This window comes from Girardinichthys multiradiatus, chromosome X (genome assembly GCF_021462225.1).
Source record: "Girardinichthys multiradiatus isolate DD_20200921_A chromosome X, DD_fGirMul_XY1, whole genome shotgun sequence".
NCBI classification, from domain to species: Eukaryota; Metazoa; Chordata; class Actinopteri; order Cyprinodontiformes; family Goodeidae; genus Girardinichthys; species Girardinichthys multiradiatus.
Genome location: NC_061817.1, coordinates 38,919,292 through 38,933,830, shown reverse-complemented (window position 1 = coordinate 38,933,830; position 14,539 = coordinate 38,919,292). Strand labels below are relative to the sequence as shown.

The 14,539-nt window shown below is 46.4% G+C and overlaps 1 protein-coding gene across 1 annotated transcript; it reads right to left on the bottom strand.

The window, feature by feature from the left end:
• Nucleotides 1-2,958: 2,958 nt before the first annotated feature.
• On the bottom strand, nt 2,959-13,712 carry LOC124862961 (protein CASC3-like). The gene is made up of 12 exons (XM_047357172.1): nt 13,497-13,712; nt 10,309-10,333; nt 10,172-10,227; nt 9,858-10,067; nt 9,033-9,181; nt 8,766-8,945; nt 6,828-7,693; nt 6,561-6,734; nt 4,648-4,746; nt 4,409-4,575; nt 4,124-4,331; nt 2,959-3,849 (listed from the first exon to the last, which is right to left on the bottom strand). The coding sequence occupies exons 1-11, from the start codon at nt 13,680-13,682 to the stop codon at nt 4,185-4,187; spliced, it is 2,259 nt and encodes a 752-aa protein (XP_047213128.1). The 5' UTR covers nt 13,683-13,712; the 3' UTR covers nt 2,959-3,849; nt 4,124-4,184.
• Between the last annotated feature and the right edge of the window lie 827 nt (nt 13,713-14,539).

The following is a 14,539-nucleotide window of genomic DNA, read 5'->3' as shown; positions in this document are numbered from 1 at the left end:
GTTTTCACCTAATTTTCTGAACTTTTGTTTTATTGCTCACCACTGTAACACAGGTTGATCTCAATAAATTAGAATATACTGATTCATTCCATATAGAGTAACAAACACTATATTGCATCTGACTGTCTACCTCTAAACGTACGTGAGCTTTGAGGACATCCTATTCTTAATCTATAAGGTCCAGTTCATTGATGGACCCACCACTGTCATCAACAGCAACTAGCACTATTCTATAAACATCTTCCAAGGTTCAGGGGTGTGCTCATAGTTAGATCAGAACCAGAACTGCAGCCTCCGCTCTAATTCATCCCAAAGTTGTTCAAGAAGGTCGAGGTCAGGACTCTGCAGGTCAGTCATGTTTCTCCACACCTGCAGCCATGGAAGTGATTGGACCACCAGAATTTATTGATTTGGTTATATAGAGCATTTTAAGCATTTATTTGAGTAAATTTTGATCATTCTGGTTTACAGCAAATTAAACCCTGAAGTCAGTTTCTCAGAAAATGTGAATATTACATCTGACCAACTGAAAGCAGATTTCAACACAGAAATATGGACCTACTGAACCATATGTCCATGTTCTTTTTGCATAAATTACTGCATCAGTGCAGCGTAACATCGAGGAGATCAGCCTATGGTTCTGCTGAGGTGTTCAGAAAGCCCAGGTTTCTTTGATAGCAGCCTTCAGGTCAGGTTCTGGTGTATCTTGGCAGAACTGCAGAGATTCTCTGTGCGGTTTGGGTCAAGACACTTTCCTGGTGTTACCATAGTGATTAAAGCAGGTACTGGTACCTTTGGCTGTGTGGGTTGGTACCAATTCCAGCTGGAAAATGAAATCAGCATCTCCATAAAGCTTGTCAGCAGAAGGAAGCATGAAGTGCTCTAAAATGTCCTGGTAGATGGCTGTGATGACAGTGGACTTCAGAAAACCCAGTGAACCAGAACCAGCAGATGACATGGCATCCCAAATCATCACAGACTGTAGAAACTTCCCACTGGACTTCAAGCAACGTGGATTCTGGTCGTCTCCACTCTTCCTTCAGACTCTGGGACCTGGATTTCCAAATGAAATGCAGACTTTAATGTTAAGAAGACTTTGGACCACAGAACTACGGTCTGGTTCCGTTTATCCTTGGCCCAGGTACTGTGGTTCTGACATCTCTGGTTCAGGGGTAGCTTATAAAAGATAAAATTTGCCAGTTTTCACAAACAGAAACTGATGACAGATTCATTCCCAGCAGACTGGATTTCAGCATTTTAACATCACTCGCTATTCAGGAAAAACCATCCAAGGAATCAGATTACAAAGTTAATATTTTTAATCAAATGAAACAAAGCAGTGTGGATTAAAAGGGTCGTATAAACGAGGAGGGTTTAAAGACAGAAAATCTGATTTCAGTATTAAACTGAATTAAAAAAAAAGAGAGGATGGAATCATTTACTAGAAAAAGGAAAAAGAGTGAAAAGCTATAAATAAATCAGATGAAAAAAGACAGGAAATCTGATTAATTTCATTGATCCTGTGATTGAAATAACGTCATAGCTTCACACCAGGAAGTAAAGCAAAGCTCCCTACCTCTCATTGGCTCATGAATTGCAACTCTGCGGTTTCTTGGCCAATCAGAGCTGCAGGTTCCCTCACCATCCTCTCTGGTGCTTCGACGTTAAAAAGCTAATTATCCAGAAAGCTTCAGCATCCTTATCGGCGTCCTGCTGTCCATCACAGGCTGAAAGAGTTGCCATGGTTACAGCAGTTGGGTGGGCCTGGATCAGGGCGTCACGGTGGAAATGAGCAGAATGGCCCTTTAACAGCTGAGGCTCCTTTGTGCTGAGCTGTCAATGAATATTTATGAGGCCGTCTGACGGCTGATTGGTCGTTGGAGTTTATATAAGAGCCCCGCCTCCTGTAGCTCATTAATATTCATGTCAGCAGCAGGTTTGAGGCTAAGGAATGAGAGGATTGTTAACGGGAATACAAAGATGGAAATAAAAACCTTTTCTCCAATCAAATATTTACAGTTTATCCAGCTGTGTCCATCCTTTCTGTTTCCAGGGTTAGGTTTCCTGATCAAATCACACTTTCATCTGATTTAACATGTAAAGGTTTTCCTCTTTACTCCAAGTAAACCTCCATCTCCTCTGTGAATCATTCCCAAGGTATCCGTTGTGTGCTTCAAGAACCATCTGCAGTAAATGCTGGTTTTGGTCGTCTCTGGAAGGTAATGTTCCTGGAGCTACGTTTAATCCGTCTGAACACCGAGAAACATCTGAATGTATTCTGGAAGCAGATTCCTGGAGTCCACACCAGTCCTCGGTCCAGATCTGGAAGCAACAGTCCAGAAGCTGAAGGTTTTCTGACCAGGCTCTGGTTAGACGCCACATGGAAGCTGCTTCAGGATCGGTTGGAATCATCAACAATGACTGTGTTAAGGTTGGCATGAAGTAATCAACCCTATAATCAGGTACATGGTGTACCACAAGGTTCTATTTTAGGACCACTTTTCTTCTGCTTGAATATCAATAACTTACCTGAAGGTTGTAAAGGTTTTCAGTGCCAAACATCTGCAGATGATCCATCATAAATGTAACCTGTGAAACAGGTGGAGGGTGAGCGCTCAACAGTCTAGAGAGCGTTCCAGAATCATTCTGCTGTCACCGAGTAGACAAATCTGGAAAGACGAATTCAGGTTGTTTTGGATTCCTAAATGAAATTTCAAGCACCACCTTAACTGCATTCTTTGGGTGGTGTAGACCACTACATTATATTCACAGGCTCTGATTCAGCAGTTAATTTAAAAGCCTGAGATCTGATTGTAAACCAAACAGGCCTTAGATCTGCAGCCAACAAAGTCCCTTTGCCCCAGAATCCAGAGGAAAGGTTCACGTTTTAGGCTTTATACACATCTGTAATCAGTTCTGGTTTGTTTGCAGCAGCTGGTCACGGACGGCTCAGAGACGTTCAGGACAGAAGGAGAAACTTTAATCTGACATCAAACCACAGAGGCTTCAGAGATCTGAGCAGAAACAGAAGATGAACAAAAAGACATTTTCCTGATATCCTTCAAACTAAGATCTGTTAACGGGTCAGTCTGGGGTTCCCAGTACGCTCCGGTCCGAATGTCTGACACATGGAAACAAAAATCTGAGCAGGCAGTCAACATGGCGCTGCTAAAATAGAAAACATCTGTATGAAAATGAAAGGGTTTAATAAAAGGAAGACGAGGCTACTTCTCTCTATAATAACTCCAGCGTTAACATTCTAGGTCCCTGCAGACAAGTCAGCGCTCTGCAGTAGAACACCTCCACGGATCTACGTCGTCTCTTCCAGCTTTTATTTACAGCAAAGCGAAGCTCCACCCTCCATCAGGAGGCCATCGCTGCTCCAACAGGTCCTTCAGTGATGGAGCACATCTGGGTCACAAAGGTTTTAAATGTCGCCACATTTCTGAGGTGATCTAAACAGAACCCGAGCAGAGGTTCAAGTTTCGTTAACCGGTCCAGTTCTGATGGTTGGATCATATATTCATGTGGCCAACTAATAAAGTCCAGAACCGTTAAACTGGATTCAGACAAACCGAACAGCAAGTCTTTAAACGGGACGTTTCCTGTACTGAGAACCAGTCCGATCCATCGGAGCAACTCATCTGACATCTTAGTCCAAACACACGTCAGAACTGCTGACTGCTGAGTTTCAGAGCTGGGAACTGAAAAGGGAATAAAGGAAAGTCCTGATCCAGCAGTGATGCTGTGGGCCACCTGCAGAGTCCGTCTCATCCTGCCCCCCTCCCTGGTGACGTTGGTGGTCTCTGTTTGGGACTGCAGCTCCTCGGTGATCCTCCCACCCTGCTCCTGCACACACAAACCAATCAGAAAGCCAGATTACCCAACAGGAACGAAGGGGTTCTACATGTTCCTGGAGTAGGAAGGAAACCTCAGATTATGTTCTGTTTGGATGCTCCACAGCTGGCAGCAGAACCTTCTAAGGGAACTGTTGCAGTAATCCTACCTTTAGACCACTAAAATTCCTTCATACCGTTTCCCTTCAGGAAGCTTTAAGGAATTCTGTGATTTGAGGGAACTTAACCATGGTGTCAAACTAATGAGGAAACCTTTAAGGCCTCACCTGCAGTTCTGAGGTCAGGGTGGGGCGGATTTTAGGGGCAGGGAGGAGATGAGGGGTGGGGTCACTCTGAGGCAAAAGGAACCTCTGGAGGGGGGGGTTTGACGGTGACGGGCTGGGATGTGCGGCGGGGAGGTGATGGTTTGGGCTGAGCCTGCTGCTGCATCGTGTCGTAGTACGTGACGCCACCGTAGGTCACCTGGGTCTGGCCCTGAAACACAGTGAAGATGTTCAACTGGATCCTGAGCGGTTCTGATGGTTTCAGGCTGCGGAGCGGTCAGTTCTTACCTGTGGGCTTGGGTACATGGCAGGGTACGGGAAGGTCATGACCCCTGGGGGAGGATAGAAAGGTGGAGGCAGCAGCTGCTGTGGTTGCCCCGGTGACAGAGAGACAGGTGGAGCTCCATACAGGGTGGGGTTAGCAATGGGGCCTCCTGATTGGTGAGGATGGAGACCTGCAGAGAGGCAGCAGAGTGAGCAAATGACCCAGCAAGGTTTCTGAAACATTAATGTTAAAGACCACCAACCAGGATGAGGGATGTGCATCTCTGGCTGGACCAGCATGCCCTGCGGGGGTATGGGGGCGGGGCCTTCTCCGTGGGTGTAGATTGGTCCCTGGTACGACACTGAGGGGGAGACGTGAGAAAAAAGTGACAGTCAGAGGAAAACATCAGCAGCTGCTACACAGAACATGTTCCTGATAATAAATCTCATCTGGACCAACTCCAGTTCCTGCTTCCAAGTCAGTCACAGACCCGGGTAGGTCTGACCAGGAACTACTGCAGACAGAGTTTTACTGACCTCAACTGGTGACAAGGAGGAAGTGCAACACTGATGTGAAAACTGCAGACTTGGACTGATCTAGGCCCGGTTCCAACTCCCACACTACACCCTACGCCCCTCTATAAAGTGTGTACTTTGTACCAGTGCATGTAGGGGTTAAAGTGCGCAGGTTATAAGTGAAGTGGAGAATTGGGACAGTAGGGATTACGTCATCGACTTGCACCTCTGCACCGTAACTGCAGCATCAAAAAGGGCGGGAACCAGCGCCTGTTTTCAGTTGCTAAAAAAAAACTATTTAAAACTGCAACAAGCAAAATGTTTTGAGGAGAAGAAAGTGCCGGAAGTGACGTAGGTTTATACACCAGACTCTCGCTGCTCCAGTGTTTGTTTGAAAGGTAACTTCAGTGTTATGATCTACTGGCCCAGAACTGGTCCAGAATCACTCTGAACCCACTGGTTTCTTACTATGTTGAGGCTGGAAAACCAGTAAAAATATATATTTGTCGGCTTGCTGTCTAAAGTTTACACAGTTCTTATTATTCTGATTTGATGGTTAATTACGTTGACGGTTGTGATTGGTTTTGGATCAGAACGTCATCTGCAGCAGTGAATTGTGGGTAATATACTTCGGCGAAGTTCGCTTAGATGCGGGCTTCGCCGAAGGGCGGATGTGGGGCACAAATACGACTCTGGAGAATTGGGTCACACTACGCACTCGAACCCATCAATGGGAACTCAGGGACACAAGGGTGGAAATGTGGGTTTTGGGACAGGACCTCGCTGTGTCTCCAGTTCTGATTTTAGGAGAAAACTCCTGAGAGCACCAGGACCCTTAGGACCCGAATGTTGCTCTGACGATCTGCAGTTTTAACACTGCTACCAAGGATCAGAACCGATTAACCAGACGTGCTAAAACCAGAGCTCCATCAGAGCAACACCTAGAACATTCCCACTGACCTGATATCCATTCTTCTACTACTCAGAGATATCTGAGATTCACAGCAGCCATATCTGCTGATGTTTAATTTATTTTACATGAAACCTTCAGCTGTAGGAGGCTGACTGAAGCAGCAGCTCCCTCTGGTGGTGGAAATTGGACCTGTCCCTCTCCCTGTCCTTTCTTCCTGGTACAACAACAGTTCTAACGTCTCTGGCCCATTTTTGAGCAGAAAGACAGACCTAAATACCTCTGATAAATAAAGCTCAGTGGAATTATTTGGCATTTTGTGTCAGCAATTTATTCCTTAGTTCGGTGTAATCCAACTTTAACATCAAGTTGCTCCAATGTGAGCAAGCAGCCAGCTGTGGGTTAGAGGAGCACCACCCTGCAGCAGCTGCTTCACCCCTCAGTACAGGCGTATAATTTCTCTCACTCAGAGGAAGCGACTGAGCTCTGCTGCTGCTCTTCACCGACTGACCCACATAATAACGCAAAGTTCTGATAAGCTGTATCAAGATGACCGTCCAAAACCGGACTTTTAGAGACGAGATTGAGGTGGTAAAGGAGCTGAAAACTTGGGTCCATCTAAATGTTGTGGCAGTGCAACCAGTTAGAGCGGGGTTCTGATTCACTGGGTTTTATCTGAACTTTACCGCTGGTTCTTCAACTCCAGCTACCCCAGGTCTGACTCAAATGTTAAACTGGTGTGAATCTTACTGGGCTCAAAGTAGTGTCCCTCCATCACTCCCAGGTGCATGGGCGGAGCTGGTTCTGGCACAGCTCGCTGGCGCTGGGAGGAGTAGCGTTTGGCCCGGTTGGAGCCGACGCCCAACTCCTCCATGTTGGAGTACTGAGGCGGACCACTGGCCATGTGGATCGGGTTAGGAAGGCCTGTAGACAGAGTTAGACTGGTTTAACTGGGACACAGATCAGACGGCCTGGTTTAACTGGGATAAATAAGTCCCAGTATGAAGTGTGACTCACCTCTCATCTCTGAGCGTAAATACGACGTTGGACTTTGACTCCAGTTCTGTCGGGCCAGATTCAGCCGAGCCACTTCCTGGTCCAGGTCGGCCACCCCTCCCCCTCCTGTCTGACTGGCCCCATCGCCCCCTTCCGCCCAGTTCTTCCCTCCCCCACTGCTGGGTGAGGAGTTGGTCGGCCCGGCTGCAGATTCCTCCACTGAGGCCTGTTTACTGCCCAGGTCCGAGGGCCGTGAGCGAGTCCTGCGAGCCAGAGAGTACGATTTCCGTTCAACTGGGCGCTCAGTGGGAGGAGAAGCTTCCGGATTGGCTGCTGAAGACTGGAGGGCGGGGTCAGAGGTGGAGGCAGCCGAACCAGAGGCAGCTCTATCAGCGCTGCCTCTCTGTTCCTGCCGTCTTGGTGACTGATACCCGCCCGGCTGCACTGTTGCAGCAGTCGCTGACCTCGGATCGTCTTCCGCTGCGCCTGATTGGCTGACTGAAACCTCCTCAATGACCACAGAGGAGCCGCCTCTTCCTCCGTGGCCCCGCCCTCCCCTGCTGGACCCTCCTCTCTCTCTTGTGTCCAGCTGAACCTTTGAACTGTGCCGCTCTCTGGGATGAACCTGAGGTGCGTTGGATTCATTGTTCCTGTACACGGACTGAGCTGATGGGTGCGTTTGGTTGTGGTAGGGGGGTCTGCTGCGAGAGGGGGGTGGTCTGGAGGAGTTGTTGCTTTGCTGCGCAGCAGAGAGGGAAGGAAAGCCTGAGGAAGAGGGTGGAGGGACAGATGAAGGTGGAGGAGCTCCTGCTCCTCGGTTCTGCCAGGATCGGGCCGGTCTCTGCCCGTCTCTCCACCTTTTGTCTCTGCTGGAAGGAGAACTCTGCCTGCAGGAGGACAGACAGACGGTTTTATCACAGAGAGGTTAAAGGTCAGTTACTCGACCTGTTAGGGTCAACAGCTGATAAATCCTCCTTCTACTAGAAAAAAGTGTGGTGGAGTCCAGTTTTCAACCCTTACAGCGCCCCCTACAGTTTTAGACAGCTCGCATGCTCCTCGCTGGTCATCCCCGGAAAAAAATCCGTTTTTCTAAAACTGATGAGGATCTTGAAATAAGAGACATTAAATCAAACATCTGAATCTATGCATTTTTTTCTTAAAACATGAATTCTGTGAAAATCTACTTAACCCAGACTTCTGTTAAAAATGATCAAATCGGTTTTTCTCCTTCCAACCTGGGCAGCAGCAGCATCGTTTCAACCGTTAAATTGCTCAGCCCGTCGTTGATAAATTTGTCCAGTCAACCAACCTTAGTTTATACCACAGCAGACTGTTGTGAACAGTGAATTTGGGATTATCCGGTGCCGCAGGGTGGGACTGTTGCTGCGACAGGAGCCGATCTTAAAGCTGCTGGGAATAATCCAGGTTTCAGACAGGTTAGATGTTTGGGCATCCTGGTGTCGTATCATCATGTCTGACACTTCCACTTTAACGGCCAACAAACACCGCTCTGTCGTTCGATTTTTAGAAAAGGCTGTGCAGCCCTGATCAGCACGTTCACTGGAGCATCCAGGAACTTCTCAGCAGGTCCTCTTTGATGCGACGACGTAGACAAAGCACATGACTAATGATCTCAATAACAAGTAAGCATGATCACATCGATCCTTTTTTTTTTTAATGTATTTTTGCAGCACTAGTGGCCTTTATTTTATCATTTTTTGACAGTAAGCAGACAGGAAATGGGGGAAGAGTGAGCAGAAAACGTCGCTGGGGCCGGGATTCGATCCTGCGACAGCCTGCGTCGAGGACTAAGACCTCCGTAGATGGCTCACATGCTTAAACCCTTACACCACCAGTGCTGCACCCTCAGCCGTTATTCCTATAGTACAGAAACCTCCATCCTCCTGCAGCCTGAGGCTCAGATTAAAACCCAGATCTCCCAGAATTCCTGCAGCTCACCTGGGTCTGCGCTGTCTGTAGGCCCGCTCTCCAGAGTCGATGCCACCGCCGTTTCGGATGTCGTAACCATAGATTGCGATGAGCTCCTCGCGGCTCTTTGGCGCCTGCTCCTCCTCTCTGAACCTGTCGTGTTCCCAGCGGCCTTCGTCCTTCCACAGCTTCCTGTTCCGACCTTTAGGCCTAAGAAGAAGAGAGGAACCAGAGTTAAAGCTCCTTCATCTGGACTCGGTGAAGATGCTGAACAATGAAATAAATCCAGTGGCCCACCTCTCCTCTTCTTGAGTCTGCCCTCGGACATCATGCTCAAAGAACAGACCCTTCCTGGGAATGTAAGCCGGGTTCTTCCGGTCCTCGTCATCATCCAGCTGCTGACCTGGTTTTCCTTCCGCCTTCGTCTCTGGATCATCGGTGGACTCCTGCATGGTGAGAAACCATGACGACCATCTGATTAATGCCGGTCAACAGGAAGACAAATATCAACGACTGAAACAAAACTAAGCAACAGTTACTGAACATCCATCCTTCTGCACAGCAGAGAAACAACTGATGCAAGTTTTGTTCCAGAACCATCTCCAGTAAAGGTTCTGGTCCGGATCTGCGTGGAAGGTTTTCCACAGTTTTTCCTGAAGCAGGATTGGGGCCCAGATGAATGGTTCCTGCGGTATTAATTACTGGGTCATATGGTGACATTCACCAATATCATCGCATGTTTTCCTGACATCATGCTGCCCTGGTACAACGGACTCTGATTGGACACCACATGCAGGCTCCTATTGGCTGAGAGAGGAGACAATCAGAAGCTTCTAGACAAACTGGATCGCAGATGTTTTCATGCAAACCTGACTGGTGAGAGAAAACTGGGAATATCTCTAATAAAAAGCTGATTTTAGAACTAAAGGTTTTCCAGAACTGGATAGTTGGGTCTCTGCTGATGGAGAATGAGTTCTGTTTCTGTGGGTCATAGAAGGATTTATGGGAGAGCTGCCTAAAAGTTTTATTGTTCCTGCTGTCGTCACTTAATAGGAAAATTATTTGGATGAAGTGAATCCGAACTAATAATCAATATTCCGATGGATTCTCTGAAGGTCCCACCTGTCCGTCTCCGCTCTGTCTCTCTCCTGCCAGGTTGCCTTTCTCCTCCGCCTTGCTCTCCTCCTTACTGCACTCTCCCACCTCCTCCTCTGCCTTCTCCTCCTCTCTGTCATCCTGGGTCGGACCGTCAGCAGCAGACGGTTTGGGTTCGCTGGCTGCTGCTGCTGGAGCCTCTTCTTCACTGAAAGCCTCTTCTTCCTCCTCCCCTCCCTGACAGAAGAAACACAAACCAAAATCATCACAGGACTCCAGCTGAATGGATCGGGATGAGCAGAAACCAGCCTGCAGATCCACAGGGAGTCGGTCCGGTTTACCTCGGAGCGGGAACCATTTTCCTCTGGATCTGCACTTTCATAATCTGAGAGGACAGCTGAAGGAAACAGAACCAATCGTTGTAAAAACTGGGAAACAACAGAATATACAACAGGCTGGGTGTTGGGTCGGGCCTTACCTTCTCCTGCTCCATCTTCACTCTCCTGCAAAGACAAACAGCATCAGAACCAGAACATAAAGATGTTCAGAAAGTATAGCTACATCAAAAGGCTCAGAGTTTGTTTCTGAACAGAAGGAAAATGTTTACACGCTCCGACCCACTCCAGATCAGGTTCTAAAGCAGCACAACAGACCAGGATCAGATAGCACAGGAAGTTCGGCTGTGGTTCTACAAGTGGTTCTGCCTCACTTACCCTGCAGTGGATTTAGCAAACATGCTCAAAATAAAAGACAGCAGAGATGAAGCAGAACATTTTCCAATAAAGTTAAATATGGACTCCCTGCACGGCGGAACCAGACGGTCTGAGTTCATTCTAGAACCTGAAAAACAGAAACACGGACGGGCTGCAGTGTGATGGACTTCAACACACAACTAGGATGATCCGTTAGAAAAGAAGAACAATCGTCAGAATCAGGGGCAGTGCTAGACAGAACCGTACTGGAGCACGGACCTGAATACAAATCATGTTTAGATTTCTTTTATTACTTTTAAATATTTGGTTCAGTGGTTCCCAAAGTCCTTCATGAGCCCGTTTCCTTCATGTGTCTTGGACCAGGGGTCTCCAGCTCGAGTCCCGCAAGTTTTAAAAGCCTCCGTCGTACAACAGGTCGAACCAGACAACCGGATCACGTCCTCACCATATCATCAAGTTCTGCAGAGACCTGCAGCCTCCGCGTCAGTTTTGTTGTACTTGTTTTAAAATGTTTAGGAGCCACAGGTACCTGCTCTCTGGGGATTATGATCTATAATCTGAATGTCTACTTTTTGTTACCTTAAATTCCTGATATCTCCTGCTTTAGAGTACAATAATGACGCCTTCAGGACTTTTATGGTAATTTCATTTTCTAGGCATGAAAACAAAGTACCATAACTTCCAGACTACAGAGCGCACCTGATTAAAAGCTCTGATTTGTGGCAGATGGCCGCTCACACTGAGCCTGGTTCTGGTTCTGCTGATGGTTTCTTCCTGTTAAAAGGGAGTTTTTCCTCTCCACTGTCGCTACATGCATGCTCAGTATGAGGGATTGCTGCATAGTCAACACCAGTGACTGTCCACTGTCTCTACATGCTCATCCAGGAGGAGTGAATGCTGCAAGTCACTGACTGGATGCAATCTGCTGGGTTTCCTTAGATAGAAAAACTTTTTATCCAATTTGAATAAATAACTGAATCTGACTGAACTGTTCAATGATTACGATTAATTGGAATGTATGAACCTGACTGTTGTGAAGAACCTTGAGACGACATGTGTTGTTAATTGGAGCTATTTAAATAAATTGAATTGATTTTAGAAAGAAAACCAATTTTGTATTTGTACAGGTCGCACTGGATGTCCCACGTTGTAATATGATTTATACAGAAAGATATTAACACGTGAGGATTTTTAACATTTCATTTAATCCGTATGGCAAATGCTTTTTTTCCAACAGTGCCTGTAACACGGCTACCTTTAAATATACGTACGTTATCAGTAACACACAAATTACGTTGCTAATGCTTTTTTACTGAACAGAGCAAGAACAACAGTCCAATATCTCCTAACTGATTTACACTGCAGCCTACCAGGTCAAAGGTCATTGATCGCCTTCTTCATCTTCTTCCTGCGAACTGAAACCATCAAAGTCCTGTTCTTCAGAGTCCGAACTGATCAGCCTCAGGATCTCGTCTCTTCAGCCTCTTCGTTGACGCTCTCACCTGAGCGCACCTGGTCCTCTTCATCACGCAGCAGTCCAGCCTTTCAAACCCGTTGGTTATTTTCCACGTTGATGAGGGTGAATATAAATGTCTGATTTACGATACCAGTAATTAAAATTGTGAAAGTGTGTTTTCTGTCACATTTGTAGACCTGATATCCACAGTGATCTCAGAGGAGATCTTAGGAGAGCATGTGTGAGAAAAGCAGAAACGTGGCGTAGCAGCACAAGTTCTTTTCTAGATTCAGTCAGTCACTGAATCATTCATCTAGGTTTGTTTTCACCAGTCTGCCAGAGTTTGCTCACTCAGATGCAACATATATTGCAGTGCAGTTTTTAGGTTCTTTAATGGTGACTTCTATAGTTTAGTACACAGCTTTCATGTTATTCTGAAAGCTGAAGCTGTATGAAGATAATATGCTGCCACACATGTAAAACAGCTGATAGTCAATCATCCATCAGAGGAAGCTTACTTCAGCTGTTTTTGTCCAGGATCTCATTCTTCCAGTCTCCATCCGTATCTATTGACATCAGGGGAAGGTTGGAACATAGATGGAGCTTTACCTTTCAGCCCAGCACCTTATTTACCATGAAAGACTGAAGCAACATCTTGATTACTGCAGGTGAAGCTCTGGTCCATCTTGCCCACTCCACATTCCCAGAGCATGATTATGTTGCTGGGAACAAACAACATCCTGTCCGGGTCTTCACCTACTACCCGGTGGGTCCCACATTAAGGAGCTGGCTGGCAAACTCCCACCCGACCTTGATCCAGCAGGGTGAGGTTCACTTAACATTAAAAAAAAAACAGCTAATAATACTGACCTTTCTGCTTACATGTATCTAGATTAATTATTTCAAAATGTAGCTTCTCTCTTTAAGAGAACTCAACAGTGTGGATATGGATCATTTCAGTTGAATTGTGATTAATCAAATCACATGGGGCCAAATGCCGAGGAGACCACCCGGCGGGGCCACAGGCTGCAGACCCTAGTGGGGAGGGTACAGTCTGATGAGTCCAGCCAGTGGGGGTCCTAGGGGTCCACTCACACACTCAGTAACCCCAGCCTTGATGCTCTCTGGCAGTCTGATTAATGATCTCTGCATATTTTTCCTTCTGCTTTAGATTCAATAGACTCGGAGTAGCCGCCGGCAGTCCGAGGAGGTGTTATGTCGCACTTAGTAACCCCTATAAATGCGTTCCAACAGGCGCCTTTTGGTCTGGTTCCCAGAGAACATCTCAACGCCGAGCTAGCCCTAAACGTTCAATCGACTTTTAAATTGTTAGGTTAATAACTGACACTTCCTCTGAGTCATGCTGAGCTAACAGTGAGCTAACGGTCCAGTAAATCATCCAGACAGCGGGCAGACCATAAGATCTCTGTCCGCACTCAGAGCTCTCAGATCCGACAACCACAGTTAGCTTCTTGGGTAGCCCGGACTGATACTCACACACTCGGACTCAACGTCGCTCTTCGCCTCGGACCGGCTCACTGTCGGCTCAGCCGGGTCGGGTTCTCGGCCTCGTGCTTTTGTAGCTGGAGAACCGGACCTTCCGCTATCCGAACCCGAGCCGGACTCATCGTCGTCCTCGCTGTCCTGAGACGCGCGCCTCCTCCTCCGTCGCCGGTCCGCCATCTTAGAACTGGAATGGCTGGAAGCGGAAGAAGCGAGGCATTATGCGTAATGGAGTTCCCTTTCATTCATGTCTGAAAACGGCTTCACACGTCTAATCGCTATCTACTGCCACCACGTGGACAGTATTATATCACTCTCAACTCATCGCAAATATCATTTGAAGGTTTTAGCATTTTTTCTTCAACATGTTTATTGATTTAGAGAAGAAATTAAGTTTATTTATTAGTGCACAGTTGTGTTGTCTTTTGTGCTCAAAAAAGAGCATCAAGACTTAACTTCCTAAACCCGGAGATATTTATATCAGAAAAAGGTTCTTCTCTTTGAGCTGCTTCTATCTATCTATCTATCTATCTATCTATCTATCTATCTATCTATCTATCTATCTATCTATCTATCTATCTATCTATCTATCTATCTATCTATCTATCTATCTATCTATCTATCTATCTATCTATCTATCTATCTATCCATCTATCCATCCATCCACCCATCATCCATCCATCCATCCATCCATCCATCCATCCATCCATCCATCCATCCATCCATCCATCCATCCATCCATCCAACATGTACCTTAACATTTTAGACTAAACCTGTTAAACGTTTATTGCTCTGCTTCTGTAGAGCAATCAACACATGAAACTCAACATGACCTCATATACACATGACATACAAATTAAGGCTTTACTTCACCACAAATTATAAAGACTCATTACACAGCCTGAGGCTCATTTGTCAGATTGTAATTTATTGAATATGACTGTACATTATGTCAGAAATAAAGAGTTCTAATGGTCCTGATCCCATTTACCCGACCACAGAAAAAGATGGAGTTGGTGAGTATTAAAACTTTCAAA